The 15,226-nt window shown below is 44.0% G+C and overlaps 1 protein-coding gene across 1 annotated transcript; it reads right to left on the reverse strand.

The window, feature by feature from the left end:
• Positions 1-1,450: 1,450 nt before the first annotated feature.
• LOC133754824 (putative double homeobox protein 3) lies at positions 1,451-2,159 on the reverse strand. Its single transcript, XM_062185213.1, is given in 3 exon segments — positions 1,451-1,593; positions 1,596-1,780; positions 1,903-2,159. Coding segments are annotated over 3 exon segments (585 nt in total).
• Between the last annotated feature and the right edge of the window lie 13,067 nt (positions 2,160-15,226).

Below are 15,226 nucleotides of genomic sequence, written 5' to 3' on the forward strand. Positions count from 1 at the left end.
CCACAAAAAAAAAAAAAAGGTGCTTTATCAAAGCAAAAATGATCATCATTGAGCAAAGGAAAGGGAGAGACAAAGCATCATGGAGAAAATGACCAGTAATAAAAAGGAAGAACACATGAATCACCTTGGGAGATGTGGAATATTATCAAGCATAAGAGAATTTCAATTTCTTGGCTGCTCATCAAAAGTATCAGAAAAGGGTCTCAAATTTAATTATGAGCAGTTGTGCGTGGGTTATTTCTGGTTCCCTGGAAGGGAGACTTTGCCTATGTTGTAGTATCTAAGTGTGGTCTGAGAAGTACCTAGATCAGAATCAGGTGGATCTTGTTAAGCTCCAAGTAGGCACAGGAGTCTGCACTTACACAGCTCCCAAGGTATTTCTTCCGAGTATAAAGTCTTAAATCTTTGCTTGTTGGGAGCAAGTATGCTTGAGCAGGTGGTAGAGCAACAACTTACCAATGCATACCAAAGGAGAGCTCTCTCAAGGAAACAGATTTTATCACTGATGTACTTCCAAATGGGTCTTCCAAATGACATGAACACTGCAATAAGAATTCATCATATCTGGTACTGGAGCTGCAGGCACATCAGATTTTTTAGAAAGCTCAGATTCTCAGAATCTTTTACCTACCTCATGATATAGAGGATCAAGGTCATCATCAGTGAACCAGAGAAAGGAATGTAGTGATAGGAAGAACTATGATGAGTCTTATCACAAGTGAGCTACCCCCACCGCCATCCTCACTGGGTCTGTGACGTTTCTGTTGGGAGGGAGGCTCCCTGGGCACACAGGCATGTCGCCCCGGGGAGGCCTGCAGCAGCTCTAGGAGAGCCTGGTATTCATCCTCACTGAGAGGCGGATCTGGGGCTGCCTGAGGGCCCACCTCACAGCTGGCTGTAGCTGCCCCAGGAAGACCTGGGCCGGGGTGGGTGAGGCGTTCGGCTGCGGCACGGGTGCCCAGCACCACATCTAGCCCTGGGGCCCAGGACGGCCCCCATGCCCGGGACCCAGAGCCCAGAGCCGGCCCAGGCTGATGGCAGGCAGGTCGCAGGTGCGGGCCCTTTGAGGTCTCCGGAGGGCAGCAACAGGAAGGGGAGGGGCGCATTGCCCCCGGGCATCCCGCACCTTCCTTGGTGTGGGGGCCACCACGGGGCCTGCGTGAGGGAGAACCCCACCGCTCCGCTGGGCCGCGGCGCCCCAGGGACCAGGAGGCTCAGAGGGGGAGCCCAGGGCGCCCACCCAGGCATGGCCTGGCTGTGCGTGACGCCTCCTCCGGGCAAGGCTGCCAGGCTCCCTAGACCAATAGGGTCCCTCCGGGACGGGGGGCCCGCGGCGTGCGGGAGGGTCCTGCGGCAACACCCCGCTGCGGCTGCAGGGGCTGCAGCTGGGAACAGGAGCAGCCTCGGGGCCTCGTTCAGGGCAAGGCAAGGCTCCGCCTGAGCTTGGGCTCTACTGCTGCGGGTGGCAGGCCCTGCGGTTCTGGAACCAGATCTGGATTTGGCCCTCGAGGAGGCCCGTGCTTCTGGCCAGCTCTTCCCTGGTCGCCATGCCGGGGAAGCGATTCCGCTCGAAGGCCCGCAGGAGGATCTCGGCTGTGGCCCCGAGATGGGCGTGCGCTGGTGCCAGTTGCCCGGCCCCACCGGCTCTGAGTCCAGCGGGTCTGGTGCGCGCCTTCGCCGCTTCCTCTCGTTTTGAAACCACACCTGCACCGGGGCCAGCTCTTCTCTGAGCCCGACGCCAGGATAAGGGTTGCCGTCAAAGGAAGCGCGCAGCAGGTCCCTGTGATGCGCGGTCAACATGGTCCTGGGTCGTCGAGGTTCTCGGGCACGGCACCGGCTTTGGCTCTGGCCACTGCGGGCTGCTGAGTGCTGGCCTGGCTGGCAGTCCCGCCCCTTACATACCGGCGCTCGGCCCACCCCCTCTCATGAATATCCATCACCCGCTCTGCGCTCCCACTCACTTCTTCCCCACAGCCTGGGTAGGGGGTGGGGAGATCCATGGATGGTGCCTCCCAGGCCACCAACCTGCACAGCTGCACTTCACGGTCAGGCAACAGGTCCCTTCCATCGTCGGGACCGCTGACCCTGCTGGGAGAGGGGTAGGCCCTCGGGCCTGGTTTGTTCTCATCCTCTCCCCCGTCCTTCCGTCCCCCTCCCATTCCACCTGTGGTTCAGGCCGGCCGCGGGATGCCGCCCTGGCTAGCCATCATCATGATCTTTGGGCGGCTGCAGAGCTGGTGTGTTTGGGGGCGGGGGCGCGGAGAGGCAGGGCATTGGGCTGGGTCGGGGTTGGCTGTGGGTGGGGCACTGTGGGAGGGGATCCAGAGCCCGGGTATAGCAACTGCCTCCTTGATTCCCGGGCGACATGATGAGCGGGAGAGCAGCCATCCTGTACTAGAGTGGAGGTCGGCGGGGAGGAGGCTTTGGTGTGGGACGGGGAGGTGTGTGTGTGGGGGGGTGTGAGACGCAGGAGCCAGTGGCGGTTCCTGTGTTGGTTCCCCAGGGACAGGACGCTTCTCCTCTGACCTCAGACAAGCCTTGTGGCCGGGCCGCGGTCAGGGTGGGGAACGAAGTCCTGGGTCCACCTTCTGGTGGAAGGCGAGAGATGAGCGCTGGGGATTCCCTGCTGTGAACCAGGCTGGGACACCACCCCTGCGGCCAGCTTCAGAGCTCTGCAGGGGACCACCAAGTGGCGCCAAGGGTCAATGCTCCAGCCTACCCAGAAGCTGCCCGGGCCCAGGACTGGGACAGGAAAAGGGTTGAGGGCAATGTGGAGATCCCTCTCTGTGCGTCTTTAGGTGTGTGCTCCTGTGTGTGTGTGTATATGTGTGTGAGAGACAGAGAAACAGAGAGCAGAGACAGAGAGAGAGAGAGACAGAGGTCAGAGGGAGAGAGAGAGAGGTGTAGGAAAGAGTTGTTTGTGTTAGAAAGAGAGACAAAACAAAGAGAGAGGGTGACGGAAAGGAAGAGAACAAGAGAGAAGCAGGGAGAGAGAGAGCCCAAAGCTGAGCAAACGGCCACCCTTCGCCTCCCACCCTGCATGGGGTTTCCCCGGCTTCCACCCCAGGGACTTCCTGGGCCCAGGAAGGTATGTCTTGCCACAGGCATTCCAGGATTGATGGTGGTGTGCTTGTGGGCCTGCTGGGTCCCGGACCTGGAATGTGGCAGCATCTGGTTGTGCCCTCTCCTCCAGGCTCAGAACGCCCTGGGTGGCACCCAGAGCACGGCCTTTGTCTCCCAGGCCCCAGCATCCCAGAGGCCCCAGTGTTTTCCGACTCTGTCGCCCCTCCCCTCTCAACCTTAGCACCCCTCCCCCCCACCTCTCCTGCCTCATGCCCCCACCACCGCCATCATCACTGGGTCTGGGACGTTTCTCTCTGGAGGGAGGCTCCCTGCACCCGAAGGCACGTCGCCCAGCATCCTCTAGACCTGCCACCCCTGGGAGGCCTGCAGCAGCTCGAGGAGAGCCTGGTATTCGTCCTCACTGAGGGGTGGCTCTGGGGCTGCATGAGGGCCCTCCTCACAGCCTTCGAGAGGGCCAACGGCTTGGGCCATGTCGAGAAACTCTGGGCTGGACAGCAGCTCATCCAGCAGGTTGTGGCCCTTCACCTGGGGCCCAGACTGAGAGTCCAGCTGGCTGTCTGCCAGCTCGGCTGCCCTGGGAAGACCAGGGCTGGGGCAGGTGAGGTGTTTGCCTGTGGTGCAGGTGCCCAACACCACGTCAGGCTCTGCGAACAGATGGCCCACCAAGGCTGGGGGGTCCACGAGGTGTGGGATTGTCCAGAGGCAATACCCGTTGCAGCTGCAGGGGCTTGACCTGCCGCCCCATGATGCCTTAGCAGCCTGAGAGCCAGGTATTAGTCCTCACTGAGGGGAGGCCCTGGGGTGCCTTTGGGCCTGCCTTATAGCCTTACAGATCACCAAGGGCTTGGGCCCTGTCAAGAATCTCTGGCTCTGCGGGTGACCACTGGGTTGCACCAAGGGGCAATGTCCCATCCTGCCCAGAAGCTACACAGTCCCAGGACTGGTTCAGGAAAAGTCTTGAGGATAATGTGGAGATCCCTGTTTGTGTGTGCATCTTTTTGTGTGTGCTTGTGTGTGTTTGTGTGTGAAAGAGATAAAGAGACAGAGACGGAGATGGAGAGAGACTGAGATAGGTGTTTGTGAGAGACAGAGTACAGAGAAAGAGAGGGAGAAAGAAGAAAGTGAAGACACACAAAACCTAAACAAAGATAACCAAGATGGAGTTAGAATCAGTAATAAAGACCATCCCAACAAAGGAAACCCCACCTTCACTGCTGAATTTTCCCAGACATTTAAAGAACTAATTCCAAATCTTTTCAGTCTATTCAAAATAATTTAAAAGAAGGAAGTCTCCCAAACTCCTTCTTTGAAGTCTGCACATCTATTTAATACCAAATGCAGTCTGCATCTATTTAACACCAAATCCTGGGAAAGATGAAACAGAGAAAGAGAACTATAGACCAATATCCCTGAAAACACAAAAGCAAAAATCCTAAACAAAATGTTAACCAATAGAGGGGTTGGTGCAGTGGTGCCATAGGTTAATCCTCAACCTGAAGTACCAGCATCCCATATGGGCCCCAGTTCTAATCCCGGCTGCTCCTCTTCTTTCTAGATATCTGCTGTGGCTTGAGAAAGCCTAAGTGCTTGGGCCTGTGCACCCGCATGGGAGACTGGGAAGAAGCACCTGGCTCAGATGCTGGCTTCAGATCAACACAGCTGTGGCTGCTGCAGCCATTTGGGGAGTGAGCCAATGGAAAGAAGACCTTTCTCTCTGTCTCTCCCTCTGTTTGTAACTCTACCTCTTAAATAAATAAAAGCTTATAAAAAGATTTAGAGCTGTTGAATTTTTAAAGAATATATTAACCGGCCGGCACTGTGGCTCAACAGGCTAATCCTCTGCCTTGCGGCACCAGCACACCGGGTTCTAGTCCTGGTCGGGGTGCCAGATTCTGTCCCGGCTGCCCCTCTTCCAGGCCAGCTCTCTGCTGTGGCCTGGAGTGCAGAGGAGGATGGCTCAAGTGCTTGGGCCCTGCACCCCATGGGAGACCAGGATAAGCACTTGGCTCCTGCCTTCGGATCAGCGCAGTGCGCCGGCCACAGCCGCCATTGGAGGGTGAACCAACGGCAAAGAAAGACCTTTCTCTCTGTCTCTCTCTCACTGTCCACTCTGCCTGTCAAAAATAAAAAAAAGAGAATATATTAACCAATCAAATCTAAAAACACAACAGAAAAATCATTCACCCTGACCAAGTGGTATTTATCCCAAGATACAGAGATAGTTCAACATTCACAAATCAGTGTGATATATCACATTAAAAGATAGAAGCACAAAAACCATATCATTATCTCAATAGATGCAGAGAAAACATTTGAATAATTCAACACTCATGATGAAAATTTTAAGCAAATTGTAAATAGAAGGAACATTTCTCAATATGATCAAAGCTATTTATCACCATTCCATGGCCAGTATCCTATTGAATAGGGGAAAGTTAGAAGCATTCCCATTGAAATCTGGAACCAGACAAGGATGCCCATTCTCACCATTGCTATTTAATATAGTTCTAGAAGTTTTAGCCACAGCCATTATGCAAGAAAAGAATGAAAGGGATACAAATCAGAAAGGAGGAAAGTTAAATTATCCCTATTTGAAGATGGCATGATCCAATATACAGAGGATCCAAAAGACTCTACTAAGAGACTATTGGAACTCATAGGAGAGTTTGGAAAAATAGCAGGATATAAAATAACACACAACAATCAACAGCCTTTGTATACATAGACAATACCATAACTGAGAAAGAACTTTTAAGATGAATCTCATTTACAATAGCAACAAAAATTCAAGTTACCTTGAAATAAATTTATCCAAGGGTGTCAAAAATCTCTATGATGAGAATTGCACATTAAATAAAGAACTAGAAGAAGAAAAAAAATGGAAAGATCTTCCGTGTTCATGGACTGGAAGAATCAATATCATCAAAATGTCCATACTACTGAAAGCAAATTAGACTTTCAATGCGATGCCAATCAAAATACCATGGAAATTCTTCTTCTGAGATATAGAAAAATTATGCTGAAATTCATAAAGAAACACAGGAGACCCTGAATAGTTAAGAAATATACAACAAAAAATAGCTGGAACATCACAATACCAGATTTCAAGATATACTACAGGACAGCTATGATCAAAACAGCCTGGTACTGGTACCAAAACAGTGGAACAGAATATAAATGTGAGAAATCAGCCCACACATCTTATTTTTAACAAAGGTGCTAAAACCAATCCCTGGAACAAGGACTGTCTCTTCAACAAATGGTGTTGATTTCCACATGCAGAAGTATGACCCAAGACCTACATCTTACATCTTTCACTAAAATCCACTCAAAATGGACTAAAGCCTGAAACCTATGACCTGACACCATCAAACTATTAGATAACATTGAGGAAATTCTACAAGACATCAGCACATTGGCTGGCGCTGTGTCTCACTTGGCTAATCTTCCATGTGCAGTACTGGCATCCCGGGTTCTAGTCCTGGTTGGGACACCGGGTACTAGTCCTGGTTGCTCCTCTTCTAGTCCAGCTCTCTGCTGGAAAGGCAGTGGAGGATGGTCCAAGTGCTTGGGTCCCTGCACCTTCATGGGAGACCTGGAGGAAGCAGCCAGCTACTGGCTTCAGATCGGTGCAACACCGGCCATAGTGGCCATTAGGGGAGTGAACCAACAGAAGGAAGATCTTTCTCTCTGTCTCTCTATAAATCTCTTTTTGTCTCTCTCTTACTGTCTAACTCTGCTTGTCAAAAAACAAACAAACAAACAAAAAAAACAAGACATCAGCACATAAAAAGAGTTTTGGAAAAGACTCCAGAGGCACAGGCAATCAAAGCGAAAAACTGACAAATGAGATTACATCAAATCGAGAAGTTTCTGCACTGCAAAAGAAACAATCAGCAAAGTGAAGAGGCAACTGTCTGAATTGGAGAAACTATTTGCAACTATACCTCTGATAATCAATAACCAGAATATGTAAAGAGATAAAAAACAACAACAACAAAACAATCCAGTTAAAAAACAGACAAAGGACTTAAACAGTTTTCAAAAGAGGAAATCCAAGCAGCCAACAGACACATGAAAAAATACTCTGGATCACTAGCTGTCAGAAAAATTCAAATCAAAATACAATCAGGTTTCACCTCACCCCAGCTTAGAATGGCTTTCATACAGAAATCAGCAAATAAATGCTGGAAAGGATGTGGCAGAAAAGGTACTCTAATCCACTGTTGATGGGAATGTAAACTGGTAAAGCCATTATAGAAGACAGTATGGAGATGTCTCAGAAATCTGAATGTAGACTTACCATATGACCCAGCCATTCCACTCCTTGAATCTACCAAGTGGAAATGAAAACAGCATATGAAAGTCCTATCTGTACCTCTATGATTATCTTTGCTCAATTCACAAGAGCAAAGAAATTGAATCAACCAAATGCCCAAAAACTGAAGCCTGGATAAAGAAATTACGTCCTCCCAACAAGAAAAAGCTGAGGACCAAATGGCTTCACCGCTGAATTCTATCAAACATTTAAAAAACTAACTCCAATTCTTCCCAAGCTATTTAAAACAATTGAAAGGGGTGGAATCCTCCCAAATTTCTTCTATGAAACCAGCATCACCTTAATTCCTAAATCTGAAAAAGATTCGACAAAGAAAACTATAGACCAACTTCCTGATGTACAAAGATGCAAAAATCCTCAACAAAATCCTGGCCAATTGAATTCAATGATGCATCAGGAAGATAATTCACCCAGACCAAGTGGGATTTATCCCTGGTATGCAGCATAGGTTCAACATTCACAAATGAATCATTGTGATACATCAGATTAACAAATCAAAAGCAAAAATATATGATTATCTTAAGAGTAGCAGAAAAAGCATTTGATAAAATGCAACACCTTTTCATGATCAAAACTCTAAGCAAATTTGGTCTAGAAGGAATATTCCTCAATGTAATTAAGGCAAGTTATGACAAACCAATCAATAGGATGGCCAGCATCCTATTGAGTGGGGAAAAACTGGAAGCACTCCCACTGAGATCTGAAATGAGAAGAGGATGCTTACTCTCTGAAATGCTATTCGATATAGTCCTGGAAGTTTTAGCCAGAGCCATCAGGCAAGAAAAAGAAATCAAACGGATTCAGGTTGGTAAGGATGAAGTCAAACTATTGTTATTTGCTGATGATAGGATTATATATATAGGGGAACCAAAAGATTCCACTAGACTACTGGAACTCAAAAAAGAGTTTGGTAAAATAGTAGGATATAAAATCAACACACAAAAAACAATAGCCTTTATATATACAGACAATGCCATGGCTGAGAAAGAACTTTGAAGATCAATCCCATTCATAATAGCAACAAAAAATTAAATACCTTGGAATAAATTTAACCAAGGAGGTCAAAGATCTCTATGATGAGAATTACAAAACTCTAAAGAAAGAAATAGAAGAAATAAAAAATAGAAAAAAATTCCATGTTCATGGATTGAAAGAATCAATATCATCAACATGTTCATTCTTCTGAAAATAATTTACAGATTCAATACAATATCAATCAAAAGACCAAAGATATTCTTCTCAGATCTAGAAAAATGATGCTGAAATTCATTTGTAAACACAGAAGAACTCAGCTAAAGCAATGATAGAAAAGTAAATCCAAGGTATAACAATATCAGATTTCAGGATATATTACAAGGCAGTTATAATCAAAACAGCTTGGTACTGGTACAAAAACAGGTGGATAGACCAGTGGAACAGAATAGAAATGCCAGAAATCAATCCAACCATCTACAACCAACTTATATTTGACCAAGAAGCTAAAACCATTTGCTGGAACAAGGACAGTCTCTTCAACAAATGGTGCTGGGAAAACTGGATTTCCACATGCAGAAAAATGAAGCAAGACCCCTACTTTATGCCTTAAACAAAAATCCATTCAAAATGAATTAAAGACCTAAATTTATGACTTGATTCCATCAAATTACTAGAGAGCATTGAGGAAACCCTGCAAGACATTGACCTAGGCACAGTGTTGCTGGAAAAGACCCCAGAGGAACAGGCAATAAAAACAAAGATTAACAAATGGGATTACATCAAATTGAGAAGTTTCTGTATAAAAAAAGAAACAGGAAAGTAAAGAGGCAACAAACAGAATTGGAGAAATTATTTGCAAACCATGCAACTGATAAAGGATTAATAATTGGAATATATAAAGTGATCAAAAAACTTGACAATAGAAAAACAAACAACCCAGTTAAGAGATGGGCCAAGGACTTAAGCAGGTATTTTTCAAAAGAGGAAATACACTTGGCCTGCAGACAAATGAAAAAATGCTCAGGATCACTAGCCATCAGGGAGTTGCAAATCAAAAGTTTCACCTCACCTCGATTAGAATGGCTTTCATACAGAAATCAACAAACACCAAATGCTGGTGAGAATGTAGAGGAAATGGTACCCCAATCCACTGTTGATGGGAATGTAAACTAGTAAAGCTACTATGGAAGACAGTTTGGAGATACCTCAGAAATCTGAATCTAGTCCTACCATACAACACAGCCATCCATGCCTTAGAATTTATCCAAAGGAATTGAAATCAGCAAATAAAATATTTGTCTGAATCTCCATATTTATTACAGCTCAGTTTACAATAGCTAAGACATAGTATCAACCTAAATGCCCATAAATGGAATGGAATATGTACTCTATGGTATCTTACACAGCATTTTAAAAAGGAAATCTGGTAATTTACAGCTAAATGGATGAATCTGGAAAATATCATACTTAGTGAAATAAGCCAATCCCAAAGGGACAAATACCCTATGTTCTCCCTGATCTGTGACAACAGAGTATCTAAAAGGAAACCTGTAGAATTGAAACTGACACTATAAGAAGCAATTACTTGAACAGTTCTTGTCTTGACTGTCGAAGGACAGCTTTTTTTTATTTATTTTTATTCAGTTTTTCTCTACTTAATACCATTGGTTAAACTCATTACTTAACATGGAATTAATCATAAATGTAGTAAGTCAATTGAAAATAGATCCCAGTTAAAAAAAGAGTGGAATAAAAGAGGGAGGAGCTGTACAGATTGGCACACATTCCCACAAACTTACCTCTAAGGGTGAAGCTAAAAACTTGCTGTGGAATTCCAAATCCCATTTAGTTGGGTGGTACTAATCCCATCTTATGTGATAAAATGATCATATTATTGAAGAATTTATCATATAGATAGTACCATAAGTCAAAGGGATCACATAAATAAGACCAAGTACCTGGTTATAACAATAAATAGAATTACAAAGGAGAGAATGATCCAACATTGGAAGCAGTCCACACAACAGACCCATATAATGACAAATGCCCTAAATAGCACTCTGACCTCAGAATCAGCCCTTAAGGCATTGGAATCTGGCAAAAAAGCTCATGGGAGTATTTCAGATAAGCAAAGCCAAGACACTGTGGCAAAAAAATGACGTACCTGAAAGATCTCTGTGAGTATGACCCCAGTGGAAAGAAGGGGCCATCAAAGAAGGGTGTCATTTTTTCTGAAGGGAGGAGAGAACTTCCACTTTGCATATGGACTAAAAACTGATGGAGTTTGTGGACTAAAAAGGCTTCTAAAGCCTTGGAAGTTCATGGCAAGAGCCTCAGGTGATCACTGACATCATAAATGAGTGTCAGTTGTTAAATTAACAACAGAAGTCACTGTGCACTTGCTCCCCATGTTGGACCTCTGTCCTTAATGAGGTGTACTATGAGAATTAATGTTAACATTTGTCTTCAAACTGTACTTTATACTTTGTGTGGGTGCAAATAACTGAAATCTCTAGTACCACCCAACTAAGTATAGAGTTGGTATTCTGTATATAAAGTGAATTAAAAATCAATCTTAATGGAAAATGGAATGGGAGAGGGAGTAGGAGATGGGATATGAGTGGGGGTGAGAGGCAAGAATGAGGGAAAGATGCACTATATCCCTAAAAGCTGTACATATAAAATGTTCATTCATTAAATAAAAATAGTAAAAAGTAAATAAAGGAAAAGAAATTATGGATATAATACTACACAGCAGTAAAAAATGAAATCTCTTCATTTGCAACAAGATGGATGAAACTGCAAAATATTATCATTAGTGAAATAAGCCAGTCCCAAAGGAACAATTTCTATATTTTGTCCTTGACCTGTGATAACTGATAGAGCACCTAAAATGCAACCTGTAGAAGGGAAATTGACACTTCGAGAAGTGATGACTTTGAACAGCCTTTTATTGACTGTTAAGGAGAGGGGTTTTTTGTTTTGCTTTTCTTTTCCTTTATCTTATTTTATTTATCTTTTTTCCTTTATTCTAATCCTTGAACTCTTTACTTAACATATAGTTAACCACATGTATATAAAATTAATTGAAAATAGATCTTAGTCAAAAATATGAATGAGAATAAGAATAGGAAGAGTAAGGGGGTAGAAGTGTGGGTGAAAGGGCAGGAATGGCAGGAAGAATTAGCATGATCTGAAAGTGGCAATTGTAAAATGTATGAAGTCCATAATTATAAAGCAGCATAGTTCTGCATACATTTCTATGGACTTACTTCTTAGGGAATAGTTTATAAAATTGTCATGGGATCCCAAATCCCCTTAAGATGGAAGGTAAAAATAATAGCTTAAGTGTTATAGAGATCATATGGATATGATTAAATATTAAATTGTTCATATAGATAGGATCAAATGATAAAGTGATCATAAAAGTAGGGCTTAGTGTTTGGTAATAATAACTGAAAGAACTAAAAAGGACTAATGAATTCAACAACATGGGAAGTAGTCCATACAGCAGACTCAGAATGACAATCACCTTAAGTAATACTCTGACCTCCAAATCATGCTTTGGAAACATGGAGAGTAAATTATATTGCCAGATAAATCAGGGCATAGGAAAATCTTCCATTCTTTAGTGAATACCTTAGATTGGAAGACTGAGCATAATTTCAGTCAAGAATTAAAAAGAAAATAAACTCACAAGAATTGTGAATAAAAGCTAGAAAAATATAACAGTAAACATAAATGAAATGCTTATAATAGCATGCTACAGAAAAATGATAAAAATGTTTTTAAAATGTCAGAAAAATTGAAAAAAGCACTAGTATGATTAAAAACATGAAAAGTAAAGCTAATAAATTTACAAATTAAAACAATCTGTTTTGGGGCCAGCGCCGTGGCTCATTTGGTTAATCCTCTGCCTGTGGCACCAGCATCCTATATGGGCACCAGGTTCTAGTCCCAGTTGCTCCTCTACCAGCCCAGCTCTCTACTGTGGCCTGGGAAGGCAGTGGAGGATGGCCAAATTTCTTGGGCTCCTGCACCTGCATGGGAGACCAGAAAGAAGCACCTGGCTCCTGGCTTCAGATCAGCATAGCTCTGGCCACAGCGGCCATTTGGGGGGTGAACCAATGGAAAAAAGGAAGACCTTTCTCTCTGTCTCTCTCTCTCACTGTCTAACTCTGTCAAATAAATTAAAAAAAAACCTTTTAAACAGTTTAGAGAGCTTAACAAGATGCCAAGAAGACTCTCTAAAATACTTAGGAATAAAAAATATTACTACAGAAGCAAAAACCATCATATTCTGAAAATCATTTTATAAAACACAAACATAGGGGCTGGCACTGTGATGTAGTAGACTAAGCTTCTGTCTGCATGCTAGCATTCCCATATGGCACCAGTTTGCGTTGTGTCTGCTCCTCTTCTGATCCATCTCTCGGCTTATTGCCTGAGAAAGCAATAAAAGATGCCCAATTGCACCCATGTGGGAGACCCAGAAGAAGATCCTGGTTCCTGGCATTAGATGGATCCACCTCAGGCCATTGTGGCCATTTGTGGAGTGAGCCACGGGTTGAAAGATATCTCTATGTGTCTCCCTCTCTGTAACTCTACCTCTCAAATATATAAAACATTTTTAAAGAAACAAATATATAGGAGAGAGCGGCAAGATGGCAGAATAGGTAGGGAGCACATTGATAGTTCGGCAAGACACAGGTTAATAAAAGTGGAGATACTGCAGGGTCAAGGAAGAGTAGGGGATGAAACAGCAGAGGAAACTCTTCCAGAACTAGTGATTCACAGTGGACCTGCGTGGAGAGCGTGGGAGCCCAAGTTCTGGACACCAGCAGCAGACTCAACGCACCAGCACTGGAACGCAAGGTGAGCCGAACCTCAATAGCCCGAGACACCAGCGGGCAAGCGGAAAGAGGAGACTAGAGGGAACGAGGCTTGAAACTCCGTGGGGAAAAATTCACCAGGCTAACTAGAAGAGAGAGAGGAAAAAAATAAAAAAAGTGACCGATACGGACATGAGTTTCTCTCTCTCCGCTCACCTCTCAAAGGCGAGCAAGACAGAGCAGGCGCCATTTTGGACATATGTCATAAGCAGGGCGACCTCAGGTCTGCACTGGCCCTGAGCCTAGCAGAAAAACCTGACTCTGGGGGGAGGGGTGAAATCACAGGAGATTAGCATCTAACTTGGCAACCCGGTGGGAGACTGCAGGAGAATTGGAGCTCACACTGAGGGCAGCACAGATTCCCTGTGTGGTCCTTGGGAAAGAGCTTCCGATCTCTGGCTCCTGTGGGTATATCATTCGCCTGCTAACTACCTCCAATTACGTCATTCAGCTGTGTGGAATTACTTCCCTTTTGAATAAAAAAAAAGAAAAAGAAAGAAAGAGAGATTTACCACACCTAACCTGGGAGTGTCATCTTTGACACACCCTCAACCCTGAGGAACCAAACACAGCTCTCAGTCCACACTCATCTCAAGCCTCTAAGGCTCCACTGAAAGCAGACAGTCCACTTAATATAGAGCCATAGTATAACAAGAAAAAACACCACAGTGAAGAAACCAAATATCTCCAACATGCCATACAACAAACGCAAAAACCGAGGTAACAAGAACAAGGAAGACACTATGACGCTCCCAAATGAAAAAGGCACCCCAATTCGAGATTATGAAGATGATGAGATCGAAGAAATGCAAGAAGCGGATCTCAAAAAATTGATAAGAACATTAAGAAGTTCTCAAAAACAAATTCTTGAACTACAGAAATCCTTAATGGACAAGATAGAAAATCTCTTTTGTGAAAATGAAATATTAAGGAGGAATCAAAATGAAATGAAACAACTAGTAGAACAAGAAACTGTGATAGTGATGAGAAATCATAATGAAATGAAGAATTCAATAGATCAAATGACAAACACATTAGAGAGCCTTAAAAACAGAATGGGCGAAGCAGAAGAGAGAATATCAGACTTAGAAGACAGAGAACAGGAAAGGAAACAGGCAAACCAAAAAAAAAGAAGAAGAAATTAGAAATCTAAAAAATATTGTCGGGAATCTACAGGATATTATTATAAAACCTAACATTCGGGTTCTAGGAGTTCCTGAAGGCATGGAAATGGAGAAAGGATTAGAAGGCATTTTCAGTGACATATTAGCAGAAAATTTCCCAGGTTTGGAGAAGGGCAGAGGCATCTTAGTACAGGAAGCTTATAGAACCACTAATAAACATGACCAAAAGAGATCCTCACCACAACACGTTGTAATCAAACTCACCACAGTGAAACATAAAGAAAAGATTCTAAAAGGTGCAAGAGAGAAACGTCAGATTACTCTTAGAGGATCTCCAATTAGACTCACAGCAGACTTCTCATCAGAAACCCTACAAACTAGAAGGGAATGGCAAGATATAGCCCAGGTACTAAGAGAGAAAAACTGCCAGCCTAGAATATTATATCCTGCAAAGCTCTCATTTGTGAATGAAGGTGACATTAAGACTTTTCATAGCAAACAGAAACTGAAAGAATTTGTTGCCACTCATCCTGCTCTGCAAAAGATGCTTAAAGATGTGTTACACACAGAAACACAGAAACATGGTCACCAATATGAAAGAAGGTAAAGGAAGGAAACCTCACAGCAAAAGATCACAGGAAGCTCAATTTCTCTTTGACATAGAATTAAACTCTGATGCTCTGTTAAAGCAATGTGTTAAAGTAATCTATTATGTTCTCTTGATGTCTGTGAAATTCTAATTGTTCAAAAACAGCTGAATTTTTATTAAGAGCTATGGGTTATTTAACTATATGCTTATTTTCAAAGATTTG

This window comes from Lepus europaeus, unplaced genomic scaffold (genome assembly GCF_033115175.1).
Source record: "Lepus europaeus isolate LE1 unplaced genomic scaffold, mLepTim1.pri SCAFFOLD_29, whole genome shotgun sequence".
Classification (NCBI taxonomy): Eukaryota; Metazoa; Chordata; class Mammalia; order Lagomorpha; family Leporidae; genus Lepus; species Lepus europaeus.